General features: G+C 40.5%; 1 protein-coding gene across 1 annotated transcript in view; it reads left to right on the top strand.

The window, feature by feature from the left end:
• Positions 1 to 21070, top strand: part of HCFC2 (host cell factor C2) — an 886151-nt gene that overhangs the window by 617163 nt on the left and 247918 nt on the right. The window contains exons 14-15 of the mRNA XM_044087200.1: positions 803 to 928; positions 14881 to 15048. Of these exons, the coding sequence (XP_043943135.1) occupies positions 803 to 928; positions 14881 to 15048 (294 nt within the window). The remainder of the gene's footprint in view (positions 1 to 802; positions 929 to 14880; positions 15049 to 21070) is intronic.

Below are 21070 nucleotides of genomic sequence, written 5' to 3'. Positions count from 1 at the left end.
TTTTTGAAAGAATGCATGTAGAATAATCAGGAAGAGAAAGAGTGAGGTTTAAGGGAAGACAGAAACTGAGTAATTTTTATAATGGACTGAATAAAAAATATTTAAGCTGCGGTAGCGTTGTCGCCTCACAGTAAGACAGTGTCCGGTTCAATTCTCATCTAGAGCGTCTTCTGTGTGGAGACGTGCGTGAATGGGCGTACCTTCGTTGAAGGTTGTGCATCAGGGCTGGTAACTCGGCACGTAAAAATCAACTACCAGTCATTAGCGGACTGGAGTTCCGCTGTGGCAACCCCTAACCGGGAAAAGCCGAAAGACACAAACAAACACTGCATGACTATAATAATGGAAACTTAACACACTGTGAATGCAAGTATATGTTATAGTTACAATGTTATAATTTAATAAAAATGTTTTAAAAAGGAGAGTGATTGAATTGTATAGTAATTGAAGTACGTTGACATGCTCCCTAATGCATGTGCATCTTTAAGTTTTGGAGCTTCAGAGTTTGCAAATTTTTGTTGTACTGAGGCATTTCAAACTATGAACCATTTATATATTTTATGCTGAAGTCTGTCAAATGACGGTCCTCAAGATTGAACTCCCTTTCCTCACATAGTGCGACTTTGTTTTGTTGCTTTTGCAAAGCCGAGTTTAATCCATTATTATTTTGATGAGAGTTATGACAGCCTTTCAAGAGTCTGTTAAACTAACATTATTTTATTTTATCCACCAATGACTGCAAAACCTAAGATAGAAGTAAATGTCCTGAAGTGTCTTTGTGTTGTTTTTTTTTTTTTTACAGAGCAGCTTGCAGGAGACAAAATATTTGATTCTGCTGTAACACCGATGGACACAACCACACCACCAGATGCAGCAACATCACAAGAAGCAGCAGTAATGCAACAGGACATTAAAAGTGAAGATGATGGTCAGCTAGCAGCAATGGACCCATGTCCTAAAGGTTTAATTTGTCTATATATGTATATTTTTTTAATATTTTGGCAACTCTTACACTATTTCTCTACTTCATTTCTTTAAGCCAATCTATTTTATCAGATAGCTTAACCCAGTGGAATAGCAGCACAGATAATCAATGCTGACTGAAAAACTCAGACATAGGCTTTGTTTCTGTTGTTAGATCAAAATATAAGCATACCAGAATGCTTAGACAACTAATAACGCAAGTTTATTCACTAAGTAATTATGCTTTGCAGTGATCTGTAGTGTGTAGCAGACACAATGTTTGAAGTAGGTTCTTTTTTGCATTACATTCAGAGTTGTTCTCATTTTTTTCTGTTGAACTAGGTACCAACTTTATGAAATACCATTAACACCACTGCATTTTTTCTTTAGACATGTATGTGATCATTTTAGCTTTTTGTGGCTAATGCTGGCATGTAGATAGTTCACATCTTTTGTTGTAACGAGGTGCGTCACCTGCTTACTAATAAAGGGAGTCTGTTGGGAATCCTATATCTCATAGTTGACTGAAATACCTCCTACCAGTTTCTTCAGGTCTGTAATTCCTGATAATTTAATTCTGTTTAGAATAAGTAAAACATGTTTTAGGGGCCTTTGCAAATTGTAAAAATTGCAACACTTTGGTACATCCCCTTGTGCCTTCTTATATGGGTTTTTGGAAATCTCACAATCCACACCCTTATGAAAGTAGATTCTGTTTGGTCCATGCATGCATTCTTGTACCTTTGTTAAGGGGAACATGTGTTCCCCAGTTCTTTGTGATCACTCAAAGAATTTGGATCTTCTCCTAGGATGCATTGTTGGGGAATGTCTTTGTCAATGTCTTAAAAGCAGTGACCTTCTGTATGTTCCTGCAGTGCTCAGATCATGGATCAGGACCCTTACGGTACTGTCTGGGTCTGTAACACAATATTCACTGCTTTTGCCACTGCTACTGCCCATACTTTAACCTACTGGTGTGCTTTGTGACTATTCCATTGTTTGGTGGAAGTGGCTCATCTGAAGTGCTTGCCATTGGGCTTGTCTAAGGGTAGCAGCCAGTAATACAACAGACAATGTATGGGAACCAGAGACCAGACATAATGCGTCTTCAAGTCCTGTATTCTCTTCAGGTGTTCAATTCTGGGTCTGCTTTTTGTTCCATGTTATTCTGCCTATTGGATTGTTGTCTAGCAAGATATCATCATCATCTAGGTAAACTTCTTTGGATGTTTGGGAAATCAAACGGAGAGGAATTATCGCAGCTGTTGCTTCTGTGACAAGACTGAGATGTAGGTATCAGCTACTCCATCTGTGTCTTGGAGTGAGGGAGGGTTAAGGACTCTGTACAAGTAGTAGTTTTCTGGCTATCTGGTACATTACTCCAGGATGACTTTTGGCCCCAAGAGTTGAATTTCCTCCTCCAAGTTCAGACCATCCATATAAGCCCACTTGTTCCTATTTGTGTATTTTAAGTACTTCCCAGAACTCTTCTAGATTTTGAGAAGTCAGTTCATTGGATTCTGACTTGATGCCCGAATATGTTCGGGAGGGCCATCTCCCATAGGCAGCTTAGGGTTCTGGCATTTCTATACATGGTTCGGTGATGACCATTCCTAGAAATGAGATCAATTTACTGCTTATCTTGAGTTACATCCCAGAGCGGTGGTGATGGTGGTCTTAACATCTGATGATTTTAAAATTGCTCTGTCTACTTTTTCTTGATCCCATGATGGTCACACAGAAGCGGGTAGGAGACTGGAGGAAAGGCATTTTCACCCCATCCTTCAGAATCTTCTGCTACTGCAGAGTATTAGAGGTGGATGTCTTTTTCTGGAGATGAACGATGACTGTGTGTTCCATTTCTCTGCTAATTCTTCCCTGGAGGACAAGAGGGTCCACAGAATGATGAATTCCATACTGATGTGGTCAACATCACCTTGTTTCCCAATTGATTGGGCATCATATTGCCTACTTTAGCATGCAGAACCTTTGGTTATTGTTACTACCTTGGAGCCTTTCTTTAAGGATGGTATTTTTCAGGTTAGGAGATGCTCTTATTTCTTGAACTCCAGTGAGTCACCAGTGTTGTTCATAAGGATCACTGCTGCAGGATTAGCCATAATGCTTAAGAATTGACCACAGAGGGATGTCCACACATTCGGCCTGATTTCAAATTTTAGGATACCCCAAGAGCAGATTTGGTCTCCTCCTCACATTGAGGACATCATGTTTGTTAGAAAATGAAGAACAGCCAGCTTCATCTTCAGTTCCTTTGCTACACAAAATGATCGGTAGTCTATCCAGCAATCTCATCTAGATGACTTCAGACCACTGTGTTCTTCTTTTTCTTTCGGCTGCTCCCGTTAGGGGTCGCCACAGCGGATCATCTGTTTCCATTTCTTCCTGTCCTCTGCATCTTGCTCTGTCACACCAACCACACCTGCATGTCCTCTCTCAACCCCATCCATAAACCTTATTTTAGGCCTTCCTCTTTTCCTCTTACCTGGATGCTCCATCCTTAGCATCCTTTTCCCAATATGTCCAGCAGCCCTCCTCAGCACATGTCCAAACCAACGCATTCTCATTCCTCAACTATTGGGTATCAAATCTGACGCAGCCGCATTTACTAGACTCTCAGATCCAACTCTTGAACTCCTCTCTCTACCCGTAATGTGCTGCATCTCCATTCTTGTTTGCCGCCATATTGCTACAGTTGCAGATCCTTCTCGAAGAGCTTTGTGGGTGTTTTTTTTTTTTCTGAGAGTTCAAGTCCTTAATTTTTTTTCTCAAAAACTTCTTTTTTTATCTTCATCTACCTCCCGTACTTAGTTATTCAAGTTCTTCTATCGCATTAGGTTCAAATACTATATTCCCTGTTATTTCTCCTTTTCTCTTCTAATTAAGGTAGGAGTCAGTACCATTGCTGATACCTTTCCTTATTTTCTGTTCTTTTTCTACCCTCTAGAGGGTATTCTCTTTAACCTACCATTGTTGTTAGTTAATAATTAAAAAAAAAAAATTCTTTTTTTTTTTTTTTCATCAAATGTCAGAAAAAACGTTTTTTTAAGAAATGCACTTCCTGTAGGTATAAGATCCCAAAGTCTGATGCCCACAGGAAGTGTGTCTGTTGCCTGGGAGCCTCGCACTTAAATATGGAATGCTCCATTTGTGCAAATTTTAATTCCAGGGCCCTTGGCAACCATCAGAGCAAATTAGTTCTGAAGGACTTGCTACCACCTTCTTCTCCAGGCGATCAAACCCCTGCAAAATCATTCAAAGTCTGTTCAGAGGCAAAAGTATCAAGAATGCATCTCCAACCCACTCTTCTGCTTCATTGGAGCCTTCTTCTAAAACTCAAAAGAAATCTGATGTGTCCCTCTCTGATCAGAGGTAAAAACAGTCTGATCCAACATCCCTGAACCCGACAACTTCTCTTGCTAAGTCTCCAAGGACGTGGTCCCCATGGTTCTCTGTGGAGCCTGTTTCTGCTCGGCTCTATTCTGTTTTCTTCCGGAGAACCCGAGGAGACAGTCTCAGCCCCAATCTATCATTTCCTCCATCAACCAAAGTGGGTACAAAGATGAGGAAGTTCCTCAGAGCTCAGATTCAAATGGGGATTATCCCAGCTCTGTCTCCCATTGGATCCATGAGCCTTCCTTCTACTTTCCATGCTGTGATTTCTCCTGTGATCCGACCTGCGATTTCAGAGCCTTTGGATCCGAGAAACTATAATGTCGATGTCAGATCCGAGAGAGTTAGGTCTTCGACTCTGCTTCCCAAATTTGTTTGGCACAGATTCCTTTGAACCAGGATGAGTGTCGGAGCTGAAGTATTGGCTCCTGGTCCTGGGGGCTGAGTTCCACTCCAAGGTTGTCAGAGCTGTCTCTGCTCCTTGGAGCTTTGGTGTTGGCTCAGATCTGGCTCCTCCTTCAAAGCACAGGTCCAGGCAGAGTCAAAGCATGATGGCATCTGGAGCTTCTGCTCTGGAGCAACCAACTACGGCTTCTCCCAGTCCTCCTGCTTTCAGGGTGGTGGAGCGGGTCTTTTCTCATCTGAGGGATTTGACTACTCTTTTCTCTTCAGATCTTCGAGCCCTGGCTCCTTCAGGTCCAAGCTCAGATCACAAAGACAGCAAGCCCCATCAAGCATCCAGACAGTCCCCCTCAAGGACTTCCCCTCTCTTCAGATACCTCTCCAGACCATCCCACTGAGGAGGCTCCCCATAAGAGAATGTGTAAGAGGAGACACACACACTTCTCTCAGGTGTCCCTCACCAAAAACATGTACTTCAATGAAGGGGAGGCAGCTCCCAGATCTCCACTGGATTGAGGTCTCCTTTGTCTACTTTTAATACTTCTCCCAAGCATTATGAATAGGGCTATCCCTCATAACAAGTCATTGCAGGTAAGCTTGTTGGTGCTATTTTGACTTAAAAGGAATGCCAATGGTTTAGGTTGTTCAGTTTTCTGCTGAATATCTCACTGATATCCATGGGTGTGGAGGAGACTAGCTGTTATCTGTAGACGTCTGAAGTTCTTTAAGTCTTGCCAAATTAGTGGATTTCTACCTGTGGTTAAATTGCATACATGACACTTCAGCTTGTAATGAAACGTTGTGATTATGGTAAGCATACCATTACCACTGCACTTTATTTTGTATAAAAAAAACAGAAAGATGACTTGTTTCCTAATGTCCTCACCTCAGGACCATTCCCAGAAGCTCACACATATGGGAGCTTTTTCCACATACAAGCCCGGCTGTGACCTAAGGGACCTGGGTTCAGTTAGAGTTCTAGCACTGGAGAAGTCTGGCAGGTAGGGGAAAGAATGAAGGGGCATGCAGGTGTAGAGTATATATGCAGAAAGAACAGTGCGATCTCTCTAGCGGAGACCAGAGAGACAGCTGCTCATGCTGCAGGGGAGGGCGGGGCTACTTGGAGGGTATTCCCATTGCAGAAGTGAGAGAATATATTCCACCATCAGATCATTATTTGTTCCCTCCGCAGTGCTTTGCTGAATGGGTGTATGGTTGGAGCCAGAAAGAAAATATGGAAAAAATTAAGCCATCTTTGATAGCTGCTTGGATGACTCTCCCTACCAGTTTACTCTTGCTCAGTAAGGGAACAAGTGATCGAGAGAGAGGGTCTGATGGTCAGCGGGTGGTGTGGGCAAAGATGAGGAGGAAAAAATTTCCTTGTATAAAAAGTCTAAAGCCTTGAGCAGATTTAGGAAAAGCATTTTCCCCTTGTTTTGAAATACCTTGGCTATCCCATATCTAATGGCTAACTTTCAGATATTCCTGTTGTAGAAGTTTTTTTTTCAAAGTTTTACAAGTGCTTGCAGCCTCTGTTTTTAATTTCTGTGTGGGCTAGTGCATGTTTGTTGTAGCAAGCCTGGTTGTTGGGACAGAATGCTCTCATGCTGTAGGTCATCTTCGTGAAAGTGTTGACCAAATTTGTATGTGACCTTTTTAATGCATTAGTAACAAATGTATAAAATGAATACAGTAAGTCTTGCATAAGAACCAGACAACATGACATTTTAGCCTTGCTAACACGTGACAGTTTTTTTTAAAGAAAATCAGAAATCTCTTTTTTTTTTTTGTATTATTCATTTTAAACTTTCACTTAATATAGCATATCCTACTTGCTTTCTAGGACCAGACAAGCAGTCTCTCCATATCATTCATTATACCCGCGTGCTGTTTTTCCACTACAACCCCATGTACTTAGTGAATGGATAGATATGCTTCACTAGTTATTTCCTGTCTGCTGGTGGGCCTTTCTTTGTAGCCACATACACCAGAGTCTGTTTTAAATCCACTGTACCAAATTTTTGCCAGCCCACAACACCATCACCATACTTTTCAGTGTTGTACTGGCTTGCAGGCTGAGTTGAGGGCCCTGCTGATGTCTGGATCACATGCATCAGATATTCCTCGTATCCTTAGAGCCAGACATCATAATTCACGTTTATTGGACAAGATGCAGTACTGATGAAGCTCTGCTGGTTCTGGACTACCAAGTCAATGGCTGTCAGGAAGCCCCCAGCCTTTTTTCAACACTGAGGTCATGGTCATAGGTCTGGTAGATGCTTAGCTCCCTCCTTCCTCCTCTATAGAGATGGCACACTTGCAGTTAGCAAGCCTGGTGCATAACCCATCCTCTGGAAGCTGTTGAATCATGTTTTGAAGGAATGAGCCGTTATCCCTGATAGTTCATTCAGATCTTTTTTTTGTGGAACTTTCTGGTAGTCCCTTTAGTGACTGGTTTACAGAGAATTGACTTGTCTCCCAGAATCCCAACTGTCGCCTCCTATGTCTGAATATAAAATGTCTCATAGTCCAAATCATCTTTCCTCTTTCACTCTTCCTCTCTCTCACATCCATAATAGCAGTACTTTTCTTGGGCATAATCCATTTGATGTAGCATCTGAAAAGTATGCTGTCATTAATTGCTGTACATTTTTTCTTTCTTTGCTGTTATTTTTGTATAGTTCTGTAGCACTGAATTTTGTTTGCTTTCATCCCGTTTCTTTCTGCCACATGAATTATTTTCCCTATTACAGCTTCCACCACATTCTTAGGGAATTGAGGGGTTTTACCCTGAAATCCCAAACTGTGCTTGCCATGTTGGTCCTTAACTTAAGCTGAGTAATATACCATACAGTGGTGTGATTACTGTGCCTCAGGGAATTCTTTACTTTGATATCCCTGATTCCCTCCTCATTTTTAGCACAGGGTCCATAATGCTTCTCCAGTTGGTCAGAATTTGCAGCTTTGCTCCATAATTACCCTCAAGGTGACATAATTCCATATCATTTTTCAACATCAGGAAGGCAGGATGGGTCCCTTACCACTGGATCAGGGAACCCTCGTACCACTGGTGACCTGGAATTCAGAGGGCTTGAGGCTGTCAGCAAACTTTCTTTCGTTGTGAGGAATGTGTAGTGGAGTCCACTGCAAAGTTGTCCTCTAGTAGAGGTACTAGCCTCTAGGCACTTGTACCAGGCATAAAAGGAGTTACACTGGCAGTTGTCTTGCACAGGAGTTTGTGTTGACATGCATTGGTATTACATATTCTATGTTTTGTGGTTAAAAATAACAGCGTATAAAAAAGAGACTGACTGTAATACAATGATCACAGCCTCCTTTTATCAAATTTTGTCTCTACTGCATTAGTTGCTTTATGGCTGACACTACTCTTCCATGGGGTAGTGTGGAATTTATAGAGAGCCTGTGAGGTAACAAAAGGACCACTGAACAATTGATGAGCAAAGATTGGATAGCAGCATGAGACCAGGCCCAGAAAAAGTCAGAATGCTCTTCACTATTTTGTTTTGAAATCTGTGCTGCATAGTCTTATTTAAGCAAGTCTATCAGTGATGAACTTTCCTTGAGGTTTAGATTGTGTGAACTGCAAACTGTATTTATACACCAATAAAAGTGTTGTCTGATTATCCGTCAGTGTAACTGGTAAATTTTCATCCCCTCAAACCCTCTTTTTTTTTATATTGCTTAATTTGGTACAAGCCCCTATCTAACTGTATCCCCTTCACTTAGTAATACTGTCATATAAGATGTTCTTCGTGTTTCACTGTTGCAGTCATTACATTTGGGTAATCTGCTGGCAGGTTGCCATCAGTCAACCTGATTAACAAAGTCTTGGGTCCTGCCTCGGTTGCTGTCCCTTCTTCCATGATGTCAGGTCGTCAGGGATATAAAACATGCAGCCGATGCCATTACATCAGTCTTTCTTGCCGTGCGGTGCCCAAAGCAGAAGCAGTTCGCAGGTGCCGGTTGGCCAACTCCTGAAATTTTCATTTTCGAGTTTCAGAACCAAAGTCTTCAACTAAAAAGCTAAGTACCCCGTTGGGGAAACTTTTTCTTGCTCCTTACTGATGTCATTGAAAGTTAATAATTGTATTACCTGTGGGAAGTAAATACCTCATAAGGATTTCCATTTGTACTGTATTCCTTGTCTAGGCAATGACCAACAACGTACCTTGTTGCCGGTTCAGTACTTTATTTAATCAGTGCACTATCCGTCGTCTGTACATTTTTGCTTCTAAATATTTTGGATCATGCTTTAATTATCCAGAAATGACGTCGGTTAGCAATCCGACTACTGGAATACCTAATAAACACAAAGAAAAAGACAGAGACAGGCCATTGAGGTCCAAAACTGCTGACGACGCTTCTCCTAGGCCAGTCGCCAGTTCGCCGGTACTCAGTGAGGCTCTTTCACAGCCCCTGATACCCGCTACTTCTGATTCATAGGCTTCTACCGAGACCCATTCGGAGTCCGGTATGCTTCAATTATGGAAGATGTGAGATGCTTCAATTATGGAACCCGCAGATGTCTCTACCTTGGATGGGTCTGGAGCCGCTGTGCAGGCATCTGCTTCTGAGGGTGTATTCAGGCCTACAGATTTGTATATTAAACCAACATCATCTTCAATTTTAAGGCCAAAATCTCAATCTATGTCTAAAAAACTGACGCCCAGGCCACATGTGCAGGCCCTTATGCCTAAAAAACAAATGATCAAAATGGCTGAAGATTTAATTACTCTAATCAGGGGTAGTCAAACCCCCCCCCCCCTTCAAAGATGCCTAGGGCTGAAATTGACTATGAGTCTAATGAACAGGATTTGTCTATACCTACTTATGAGGACTCTGATGCAGAGGATTCCATTCTTTCTGCTTCTCCCCCTGAGAATTTTTCTTCTGGGGAAACTTTACATACCTTTAAGGGAACATTTCCACTGGGAAAGTCAGGATTTTTCTGAATCTAAAAAGAGACTTAGGGATTTTCTTCTTCCTCCTCAGCATAGGCCTTTGGCTATACCTCCTGTTCTAGACATTGTTGATGATGTGTTTTCAGAATCTAGTATGGCTCCTGATTCTCTGCCTCCGGCCCCTTGTAAGCCAGACAGATACTACAGGGTTCCTGACTCCCACAAATTCCTTTTCAAAAATCCTGTTGCGGATCCTGAAACCATTTCTCAGGGCCCCAAGGGCATTAAGGCTTCTACTGCTAAAAATCCTACCCCTTCTGATACAGATTCCAGGGTGCTGGATAGATGGGGTAAAAAGGTTTATACTTCTGCAACCTTGGCAATTAGGGCTTTAAACTGTCAATTCCATATGCTAAAATATCAGCAGCATATCATGGGACTGCTTAAACAGAAAATTATGTTTATTTCTGACTGTGTGGAAAATAAAGATTTACAGGATTTATTGCATTCAGCTGAACAAGTTGGAAAACATACTCTGCAATGTGGCTTTGATTCTTTGGAGGCCTCTTGCAGGGCTGCTGTAACTGTCTGTGTGCTTAGATGGCATGCTTGGCTCAAAGAGCAATCTCTGCCTGATCTTGTTAAAGCAAAATTATTGGATGCTCCTTTGCAACAGGACCGTCTCTTTGGTAATAAGGCTGAAGAAGTTCTAAAAAAGATGGAAGATGAAGCTAAATCTATGCAAACTGTGAAAGATTTCACAAGTGCAACCTCCAAGATTTAGTAGACAGTGGCCTACTAAGAACTTGTCCTTTCCAGTTCCTTCCAGAGCCACTCAAGTCAAACCCAGACATTCCAAAGGCACCAGGGTTCAGTCCCAAGGGACTTTCAGAACTAAGCAATGGGGTGCCTCCTCTTCCAAATCTGGAAACAACAAGACACCTCCCTATGGTAAGCAGTCTCAATGACTTTCCTCTAGAGTTACCAAGCACTTACCTTTTAGCTGCCCCATTGGGGGGAAAACTGGCTCTTTATGCAAAAAACTGGCAACTTATCACCCAGGACAAATGGGTTTTAAATATAGTATCCCAGGGATACAGATTTCGTTTCCACACGTTGCCAACTCCAAACAGATGGCCAGACCTTCCCCCAAATCAGTGGGCAGAGGCCCAGAAACAAGTACTTACCCTCTTAAACATGGGGGCTATTTAACTAGTACCAGAAGAGGAAAAGGGACAAGGTTTCTATTCCAGACTTTTCCTGGTACCCAGAAAAGACAAATCATGGCGTCCAATTCTGGACCTGTCCACTCTAAACACCTTTCTGGACATTTCAAAATTCAAGATGCTGACTCTTCACCAGTTACTTCCTATGTTAGGCAAAGATGCCTAGTTGGCAACTCTAGATTTAAAGGCGGCTTACCTGCATATCCCAATCAGGGAATCTTGCAGAAGATACCTCTGCTTCAAAGCAGTCTACTTGCATTATCAGTTCTCTGCACTGCCCTTTGGCTTATCTACTGCGCCCAGGGTCTTTACAAAGTGTCTGGCTCCAGTAATTGCATTTTGCAGGCAAAGAAATATTCAAATATATCCATACCTGGACGATTGTCTAATTCAGGCAGAAAACAAGGCCATTCTTCTAAAACATCTGGCATTTGTAAAAAGGGTTCTAATTTGTCTAGGGTACACTATAAACGAAAAGAAATCACACCTAGTACCCTCTCAAAAAATTACATTCCTGGGTGCAAGCTTGAATACAACTGCCCAGATGGCTTTCCTTACACCAGAAAAGCAACTTCATTTGGTGACTTACTTCAAACAGGTGGCCACAAAAGCCCTGCTATCTGCAAGACAAATACTGCAAGCCTTGGGGTTCATGGCCTCCTGCATTCTTCTAATTCCATATGCAAGACTGCATATGAGGAAACTTCAGTGGTACTTAAAAAGTTTATGGAGTCAACATTGTCACAGCCTGGAAACAATGATTCTTATCATTCCTTGCCTGCAACTAGAGTTCCTATGGTGCGCAGAGACCTGCCACCAAAATAAGGGACTGCCATTCACACCAACCCCTGCCGCCCAAACCCTAACTACAGATGCATCAGACTATGCATGGGGGGGCTCATCTGGCAGGGAAGTGCTTTCAGGGCAAATGGAGCCCAAATCAAATGCACCTTCATATCAATCAAAAAGAAATGCTAGCTGTACAGAATGCACTGACAGCCTTCAAAGACTACCTTCATCCAGGACAACTAATGGTGAAGACAGACAACACCACAGTTATGTGGTACATAAACAAGCAGGAGGGTACACATTCCTACCCCCTCTGCAGACTAACCATGGCATTGTGGAACATGGCCTTGAGCTATCAAGTACAACTACAAGCTCAATTCCTGCCAGGACAGCTGAATATTTTGACAGACGAACTAAGCAAAAATCTCATGGACCCACATGAATGGAAACTGGAACCACTGATTTTCAACACGTTGACTCACAAATGGGGGACCCCAAACATAGATCTTTTTGCCTCACCGCAGAACTACCAGTTGGACAAATTTTGCACAAGAACTCCTCACAAAAAAGCCTGGAAAGTGGATGCTCTGTCCTTCAGCTGGGAAAATCTATCACTCTATGCCTTTCCCCCTCTGCCTCTACTCTCCAAAGTTCTGCTAAAAGTCAAACAGGACAAACCAAAAATTATTTTGATTGCTCCAGACTGGCCTCGCCAACACTGGTACCCGCTCCTACGCAGTCTGTCACAAATCTCTCCATGGCACATGCCTCAGACACCTTCCTTACTGTTGCAGCAGAACAACCAAATTCTGCACCCTCAGCTCCAAACTTTGAATCTTGCAGCTTGGCTAATCACTTAAATTTCCCCTTAGCATCCCTCAGCAAACCTGTGATGGATGTCATTTTGGAGGCGAGAAGACCTAGTACTAGAAAATCTTATGCTGACAAATGGAAAAGATTCTCTGCCTGAATCAGTCTCAAGGGATAAGCACAGCAGTGCCCAGCTTGCCTCAGATATTGCAGTACGTAACTGAGATGCTTCACAAGGGACTGTCTTTTTCTTCCATAAAAATACATGCCTCAGCCATTTCAGCTCATTACAACACAGAACCTCCCCTCTTCTCTCATCCTCTGCTAAAGCAGTATCTCAGAGGGGTCAAAAACTTGAGACCACCCCCGGAGAGCTCCAACCCCTGCCTGGGACCTTAACTTTGTATTGGAAAAACTCACTCTCCCTCCTTTCAAGCCAGCTGCTACTACAGACTTAAAATTTCTCTCCTGGAAAACAGCCTTCCTTTTAGCAATCACTTGGGCTAGAAGGATTTCTGAATTACAAGCCCTTATGGCAGTGGAGCCTTTCATCATTTTTCATACGGACAGGGTGTTGCTCAGGACCAACCCATCCTTCATGCCCAAGGTGGTATCCTGTTGGCTCTTAATCAGTCCATTCATTTGCAAACTTTCTTTCCCAATCCACAGAACAAAGGAGAGCGGATTCTGCATTCATTGGATGTACACAGACAACTTAGATTTTACTTGGACAGGACTAAATCTCAAAGAAATTCTGAACAACTGCTGGTAGCATTTGCTGCAGGGGCAGAGGGAAAGGCTATTTCAAAGCAAACCATTTCCAAATGGGTAAGTCATTGTATTCATTTCTGCTATAAGCACCATGGAAAACCTATCCCACAGGGGATCAGATCCCTTTCCACCAGGGCTGCATCTACTTCTACAACCTTTCTCAGAGGTGTTCCTACCAGGGATATTCTAGAAGCTGCTACCTGGAGTTCAGTTCATACTTTCACCAAGCATTATCATTTACCAATTTTCTCTAAATCCAGAGCTTGCTTTGCCACTACTGTTTTGCAGGGCCTTTTAGCCAGTCCTAATGCTGTATAAATCCATCCTCCCAACCATAGCTTTGGGAATCTACCCAAATGTAATGACTGCAACAGTGAAACACGAAGAACATAGTACAGTTGTGTACACTTACCATAAATGTAGATGTTCGAGTGTATTCACTGTTGCAGTCCTGGTTACCCTCCCTCGAGCCCCCTGTTTTTTTCTCTCACTATGCCTCTACTTTCTTTTACTACACTTAAAAGCCTTTTTGGTGTATTTGCTTTTATATGGAGGTATTTTTTTTGTGTTTTAAATTATTTATATATATATATATATATATATATATATATATATATATATATTGCTCCCCATTTGGGGGGCACCTGATGTCATGGAAGAAGGGACAGCAACCGACGCAGGACCCAAGACTTTGTTAATCAGGCCGACTGAGGGCAACTTGCCAGCAGATTACCCAAATGTAATGACTGCAACAATGAATACACTCGAACATCTACATTTATGGTAAGTGTACACAACTGTACTTTGTGTGTATCCATCATGCCAAGCATGCCTCTCAACGGAACAGATTTTCACAGAATGTCAAGATTTGTGCCCCATATTTATGGTATGTTCCTCATGAGATTTGTGGTTTTCTGGCATATCACTGAGGACTAAAGTCACTAAATAATGGTAAACATTTGAGTTTCAGATTTCATATCCTTCTGAAAAGGCATGCTAACATAGCTCCTGTCATTCTAGAAACTTTCTAAGTTTATAAGTGCAATATTTAAAACCAGTCCCTATTTTTGGGGCTTTGCCCCCCACACACACGCACACTATTTTAGGCTTTGTCCAGATTTCTTGCAATAAGGTTGAGAGGCATGACCCAATCCATATTCTGCTTTCTCTCAATATTTTAGCTAATGCTAAGCTCCTTATATTTAGCAAAACCATGCTGTACTTCCTCCACTACCTTTTTGTTCCGGATTCACTTTGGGGTCAGATCCCTGCAAAATCTCACACACACACACACACGCTTAGTCACCCAGGTGAGTCTCCCTCCTCACCATTGTTGCTCCTAAAAGCTTAGTTTATATGTCTTACATTATGTTAAATTATGGGAAACATACAGATATTTGTCAGTGTCAAAATGTTTGCTAGTGGGATTTTGGCTTCCTCCTAAAACCATTTTAGTTAACTGGCTACACTAAACTGTCTACCTTATAAAGGCACTACCTTTTTTGTCTTTTACTGACTTCATAAAATGTTTGCTAATGGTGATAAATTGTTATTCCTGAAGCAAATTCCTTCATTCTGTGTTGTAGGCCAACTTCCAGGTGACAGTCAGTGTAATTCCTCTGCAGTAGAAATGGACACACCACCACAAGACAAACTGACATCACTACAAACAGCAGTAGCCCAGAAGGACATTAAACTTGAACCATCAAGTGTGAATGGAACTGCAGCACCAACAGAGGATCTTCACACTGAAGGTTTGGTCTATGATTTTGGTTAACCTTTTTCATCCTTTTTGTACTTGCTATGTTTCATTCATTTACTAAAGCTCACATGCTTTATACCATTTCTTCAAAAAGGGTTCTGAATCCATGAGAAAAACTAGAATTGCACATCCTGGAGTGTTAAAATGCTGTTTCTGTGCTTCACATTTGTGTTAAATGAGAACAGCAGCATGCTATTTCTCATTAAGATTGAACTTTTATTTTTAGAATACTTTATTCTGTTGCGTACCCATGTGGCTGAACATGAGAAATAATGTTTTGCAGTGAACTGTCATTTAGTAGTACATCTCCACTTCACTTACCAGATCTTGTCCATGGAGAGTCACTCTTAAATTAAATCCTAACATTCTGTGTTCATTTAACGTCTGTTTCCCTAGGTCCCATTAAATTTGCCAAAATGTACTTTTTTCCTTGTGAAGACTACTGCTGGTCCTGTGCCTGGAAGGGGTACAAACATTGGTGTGAGTCACCCCATATAAATCTAGTACTGGCTTGCACCTTTTAAATGTCATGCTGAGGTTTTCTACTGTATACTTCGCTAATACATACTTGTGATTTTTTTTATGAAATCAATGGACAGGAATTTCTGTTTCATATTTATTAGAATTGACATGTTTTCTCTACCTTAATCAGTCAAGAAGTAAATTTGTGATAGGTAAATTACACCAGAAGGTTAGCCTAAACAATGCTTGCTTTAAGACCTCTTCCAATGTGAATACTGAGAAACTGTTTTAAAAAATAAGTTCTCAATTTGTGTAACATGTGGCTACTGGCAAGTAATTAAATTATACTGACAGGATGACAGCCAAGAAGAAATTTAAAAAAAAAAAAGAAAAAACAGGGAAATTAAACTAAAGAAGAAGTTGTGGCTGGAAATACCCTCATCTGTTTAGTAAAAAGCAGTTTGAAATGCAGCTTTAGTACAGGAGATTACTTCCAGCAATTTAGTAGAAAGAGAGATCAAATACACTTAGTGTTTAAAATAAGCTGGACAGTAGAGTACAACATAAAAATGACAGGCTGTTCAGATGCCAATGGAGAGAATAATATATTCGGAGGGCATTTTTCTGATTGGTTGTTGGTCTAATGCTTTGTATTATTTAAAGCATATGTATGAGTTAAAGCCTTTGAACATCTGATGAAGCAGTGTCTCAACTGTGAAAGTGCTTATGTGGTAATTTTAATAAAAGTTTTTTATACCGCATCATTGCTTGATTCACTTTTATGTTTTTTTGGATATATTTCATGTTTTTAAGTGAATCATTTATCCTTAGTGTCACAGTTATTGTTGGTTGCTATCTTCCCACATATCCTTAACTGCCACACTGCAATCACTTTAATCCATACTCCCAAATACTTCATTTTATCATGTCCTCATAAATATGGATATTGCTGAACCAGTTCATGTGTGGGTACAAAATTTACCACTATTGCCTTTGTTTTAGCTTCATTACTTTTGTATCCCAGAAAGATTTGAAACTATTTAAAAGTGTTCTACAACACTGTAATGTTCTTTGGTTTAATCAGGTATAAAATAATATCGTGCAAATAGAGCCAACTTTTCTTGACTGCAATTATATCCTTGAATTTCCAAGTCCCTTATTTTCTTTGCCAGTGGTTCTAAATATAATGCAAATAACTAAGGAGAAAGAGGACACTCCTACCTGGTTCCTCTGCTCAAGCAGAAATTATCAGAGAGGAACCCACCCACATTCATTTTCGCCTCTGATTCCTCATATATCCTCCTAATCAGCCTTATAATTTTATCAGGGAATGCAAATTCTTCCATTGCCCTGCTCATAAACCACTAGCTTACTCTGTCAAATGCTTTCTCTTTGTCACGACCCACCAACAACAGTGGTATTTTCTCACATTTTGCTTCCGTCTGGATCATCAGTGTTTTGTTAATGTTGGAAGATATTTGTCTCCCCTCCACAAAACCACATTGATCCATATCTATCTGATTTGGCAAAGCTTTTGCCATTCTTATAGCCATTATACACATAAACACTTTAAAATCATGGTTTAGTTTTGAAATGGGCCTGTATGAAAAATCTTTACCCTCTTTAGGTATTAACAGCTACCACTGCTTTCTTCCAGGATGTTGGTACTTCTCTTTCTCTTAAAATACTGTTAAAAAACCTTCCAGATCTTTATCAGTTTTTCCCTACCTAGCTTCCAAAATTCCACAGGAATACCATCTGTTCCTGGGGACTTTTTTGTAGATTGGTTATAAATCACCATTTTTATCTCGTTTCCTCCTGTCCTAACAGTTAGTAAATGAGCCTCATCTACCTCTAACTTTGGTATGTTTAATTCTTCCGTAAACATTTCCATTTGTACCTTTTCTAGATTGCCATATTTCTTTGCTTTATACAGACTTTTTCATAGAATTTCCAAAATATTTCCAATGCTTCTACAGGATCTCTTTTTTTTCTTCCTTATTATAGGCTCCCTAAGCTTGGTGATGGCCCTTTCTGCTTTCTGTTGCCCGAGTTGTTGTGCTAAAAGTTTTTGTACTGTAGCATTATTATTAAAAAACAGTTGCTTAACATCAGTCTTTCTCAGCTCACGCATATTATGGAGGTAATCCTTTATTTTCTGTTTAGCATTCTGTAGTTGCCCCTCTTTTTGTTCTATGGGGTTACCCCTATTTTGCAATACTTTAACATTTGTCAGTCCCTCTAAATAATTTTCGTTACTTCTTAACCATATCTCCCTTTCTTTTATTTTCACACTAATTTAAACTCCACTTTAATTTTATCCCACTCTCTAGCTATATTTTCAGAAGAAATTTAATTTCTGTTTTCTCTAATAGCTCCTGAATAATTTTCACTGTCCATTCCTTAAATTCCACCCTTTTCATAAGATAGGTGGGAAAGTGCCATTGCCTTTTTTTATTTCATTACCCTGTATTTTTATTTTAGTTACTATTGGTGCATGATCTGAAATAGTTATTAGGTGCATATCAAGACCTTCAATTAAATGCATATGTTCTTGTGAAATGTAAATTCTGTCTAGCCTAGTCCAGTTTTCGTATCTTGGGGGATGTGTAAATTCATGCCGAACTCCTAGTACTGAATTCACATCTTCCATGCCAAATATTTTCATACATTTCTTCAAAAAATCTGCCGTCACTGTTAGGGTTGCCACCTTTCATTGTAGCTAAAACTGGAGTAAGGGCACACCCCCTCACATCACCCGTAACCCTGCCTATTACTGCCCCTCTCCCAGTCATGTTCTGCCCATGTTATGACATCAGTATGACACCAGTGGGTGGGAATGCCGTCTTTTTCCATTCCTGATGCCTGTTTTTATCAGATTTACTGTTTTTCTATAAAAAAAATAAAAAAAAACATAATAAATCAGCTGATTTAACGAACTCTGATAGTCTTGCTTTTTTTAAAACAGAATACCGGAGTTTGTACAGTGTTTTCAGGACTACCAGAGAATCAGTTTGATTTCTGGATAGTCCGGGGAAAAAAACTGATAGGTGGCAACCCTACTCACTGTTGCAAATCTAATTCCATTCCCCACCTATAAGTAATATTCCTTGCTGAAAACAGATTATTTTTCTCTGAATTTTCTTAAGCTTCATTATGGCAGATTTAGGTGGAATATAAGTACTTGCCAGCGTAATCCTTCGCCTTTGTCAGTACTACAAATCTAACATTTCCTCTTCTATCACTATTGGAGCTCCTCTTGCAATTAATATAAGTACTGCTTTCTCCCCTTGCCTCAAGTATTCCACCGAATAACCATCCTGAAAACCTTTGTTTATCAAATCTGCATGTTCAGTTCTTTCCAAGTGTCTCCTATAGCATAGCTATTTGCACTCTACATGTTTTAATATAGTCCACTACTCGTTTTTTTTGTATTTATTTGTGAGACCATTGACATTTAAAGACATTACAGAAATCATTATTGTCTTAAAAAATTATTATTTCCTCCTTTTATGTGTAATACCTTTTTGTTAAATGTCTTTTTTCAGCTTTTGTGTTGCATGCATTCACTGTTTGGCAGGTTGATCTTTTATACAGTTGTTTCTTGTCATATCCATTTGAGCCTGTGTCAGATCTTACAAAACTTTTTGTTGTATTGAAAGCTAGCAAAAAAAGCAAACACACCCCAATTCCCCCTAGAACCTATTATTTTTATTTATTTATTTATTTATTTAACATTTGTTTGCCAGGATAGTCCAAATGGACAAGTGTCCATTTTCAGTGGAGTCCTGGGGAAAAAAACTCCATAAGTTTAAAGAGAGAAGAAAAATTTACAAAAGAGACATTACAGAGCAGTAGCATACAGATTGTAGACTTTACAGCCATTAGTATACAATAAGAGGTTATATTCCCCATTTTGGTTGAAAATACAAGTGTACAGAATATACAATGAGAGTAGATAAGAACCTGGTAGAGCATTGCAAGATATTTCACAAGTGAATAAGAGTATATAAATGTTTACGTTTTCCGTATATACATTCAAGCAAATATACATGTAAGACTATACATAAATATATATGCATACACATATATACGTACATACATACACACATACACACATATACAGTATATATTGGGGGTCAGTTACAGTTGCATAGATGGTTGGTGAAGAGGTATGTTGTAAGCAGGTTTTTGAAGAGGGTGTAGAGTTTTGTAGTCTGAGGTCAGGGGGAAGGTTGTTCATATTTTTGCTGTTTCATGGGCATATAGTGATTCCCCAGAGTTGTTTTTGCATGTGATGGTTTCGATTAAGGCTTTGTTGGAGGACCGAAGTTGTCTGTTTGAATTGTAGACATTTAGCATGCCAGTCAGGTCGGGGGTTTTCTCAGGATAGTACAGAATTAGATGAGCTAGGCTGAGTTGGTGGTACCTTAATAGGTTTGGAAATTCGAGCCAGTGCAAGGCTTGTAATAGAAGGCAGTGGTGGGATCGTGATTTGGCACTGGTAGCGAATCTAGCAATTTTGTTGTAACAGATGGAAAGTTTATTAAGGCCAATTTTGTAAAGATTAGTTAGAATTGGAGATGCATAAAGTAGAGTAGATAGGAGGTGGGTCGTGGCTATTGCAGTTCGAGATTCGGTGGTTAGATAACTTTTACAGCAATATAGGGAACCTAGCTTTTTGTGGACTTTAGTGATAGTTGTTGATATGTGCTTTGTGAATTTGAGTTGCTGGTCAATAGTAACTCCTAGGAGTTTAGCCTCATTGACGGGTGATTTGGGCTTTGCTGGTGGGGAGTATAGAGAAGGTAAGGTTGCTCGTTTTAGTAGAGTGGAATAGCATTAGGTGTGTTTTCTTGGGATTTACTAGGAGTTGTGAGTTGTTAGCCAGTTCTCTATTTCAGAGAAGGCTTCTTGGGTTTTTTGTTGGAGAAGTTGGATGTTGGGTGCAGAGCATGTGAGAGTTGTGTCGTCGGCGTATTGGACTATGTCAGCTTTAGAGGTAGCTGAGTGGAGTTTGTCAAGATATTAAAAAGAAGGGGGTTCTAGGATTGATCCTTGTGACATGCCTAAGGAGGTTGGGAGTGGGGGGATAGAGAGTTATGCCATTTGACTGATTGTTGGCAGTTATCTAAATAGCTTTTAAACCAGAGGAGGGTGGGGTTGTTGAGGTCAGAGAGACAAAGCAGTTGTTTATTATGTGAAACTGTGTTGAATGCCTTGGATAAATTTAGGAAGGTAGCTGAGACGCATTTACCTAGATTCCTGTGGGAATTTATAGTATTGGTGAATTTGAGTAGGGCAGTGGTGGTGCTGTGGGTTGGGGGAAATCCATATTGGGTTGAGGAGAGAAGGTTGTTGGCGGGGAGATAGGAGAGGAACTGGTGATGAATACATCTTTCTAGGATCTTAGAGAGGGGTGAGAGATTTGCAGTTGGTCGATAGTTGGAAAGGTCTTGGGAGGGGCCACCTTGTGGAGTGGTATGATATGAGGTTTTCCACAGGAGTGGAACAGTGTGTTTGATGATGGATCTATTAGAAGTGAAATGGGA

Source organism: Protopterus annectens, chromosome 11.part0, assembly GCF_019279795.1.
Source record: "Protopterus annectens isolate FY-2018-M chromosome 11.part0, PAN1.0, whole genome shotgun sequence".
Lineage (NCBI taxonomy): Eukaryota > Metazoa > Chordata > Ceratodontiformes > Protopteridae > Protopterus > Protopterus annectens.
This window is presented reverse-complemented; position numbering and strand designations above follow the sequence as displayed.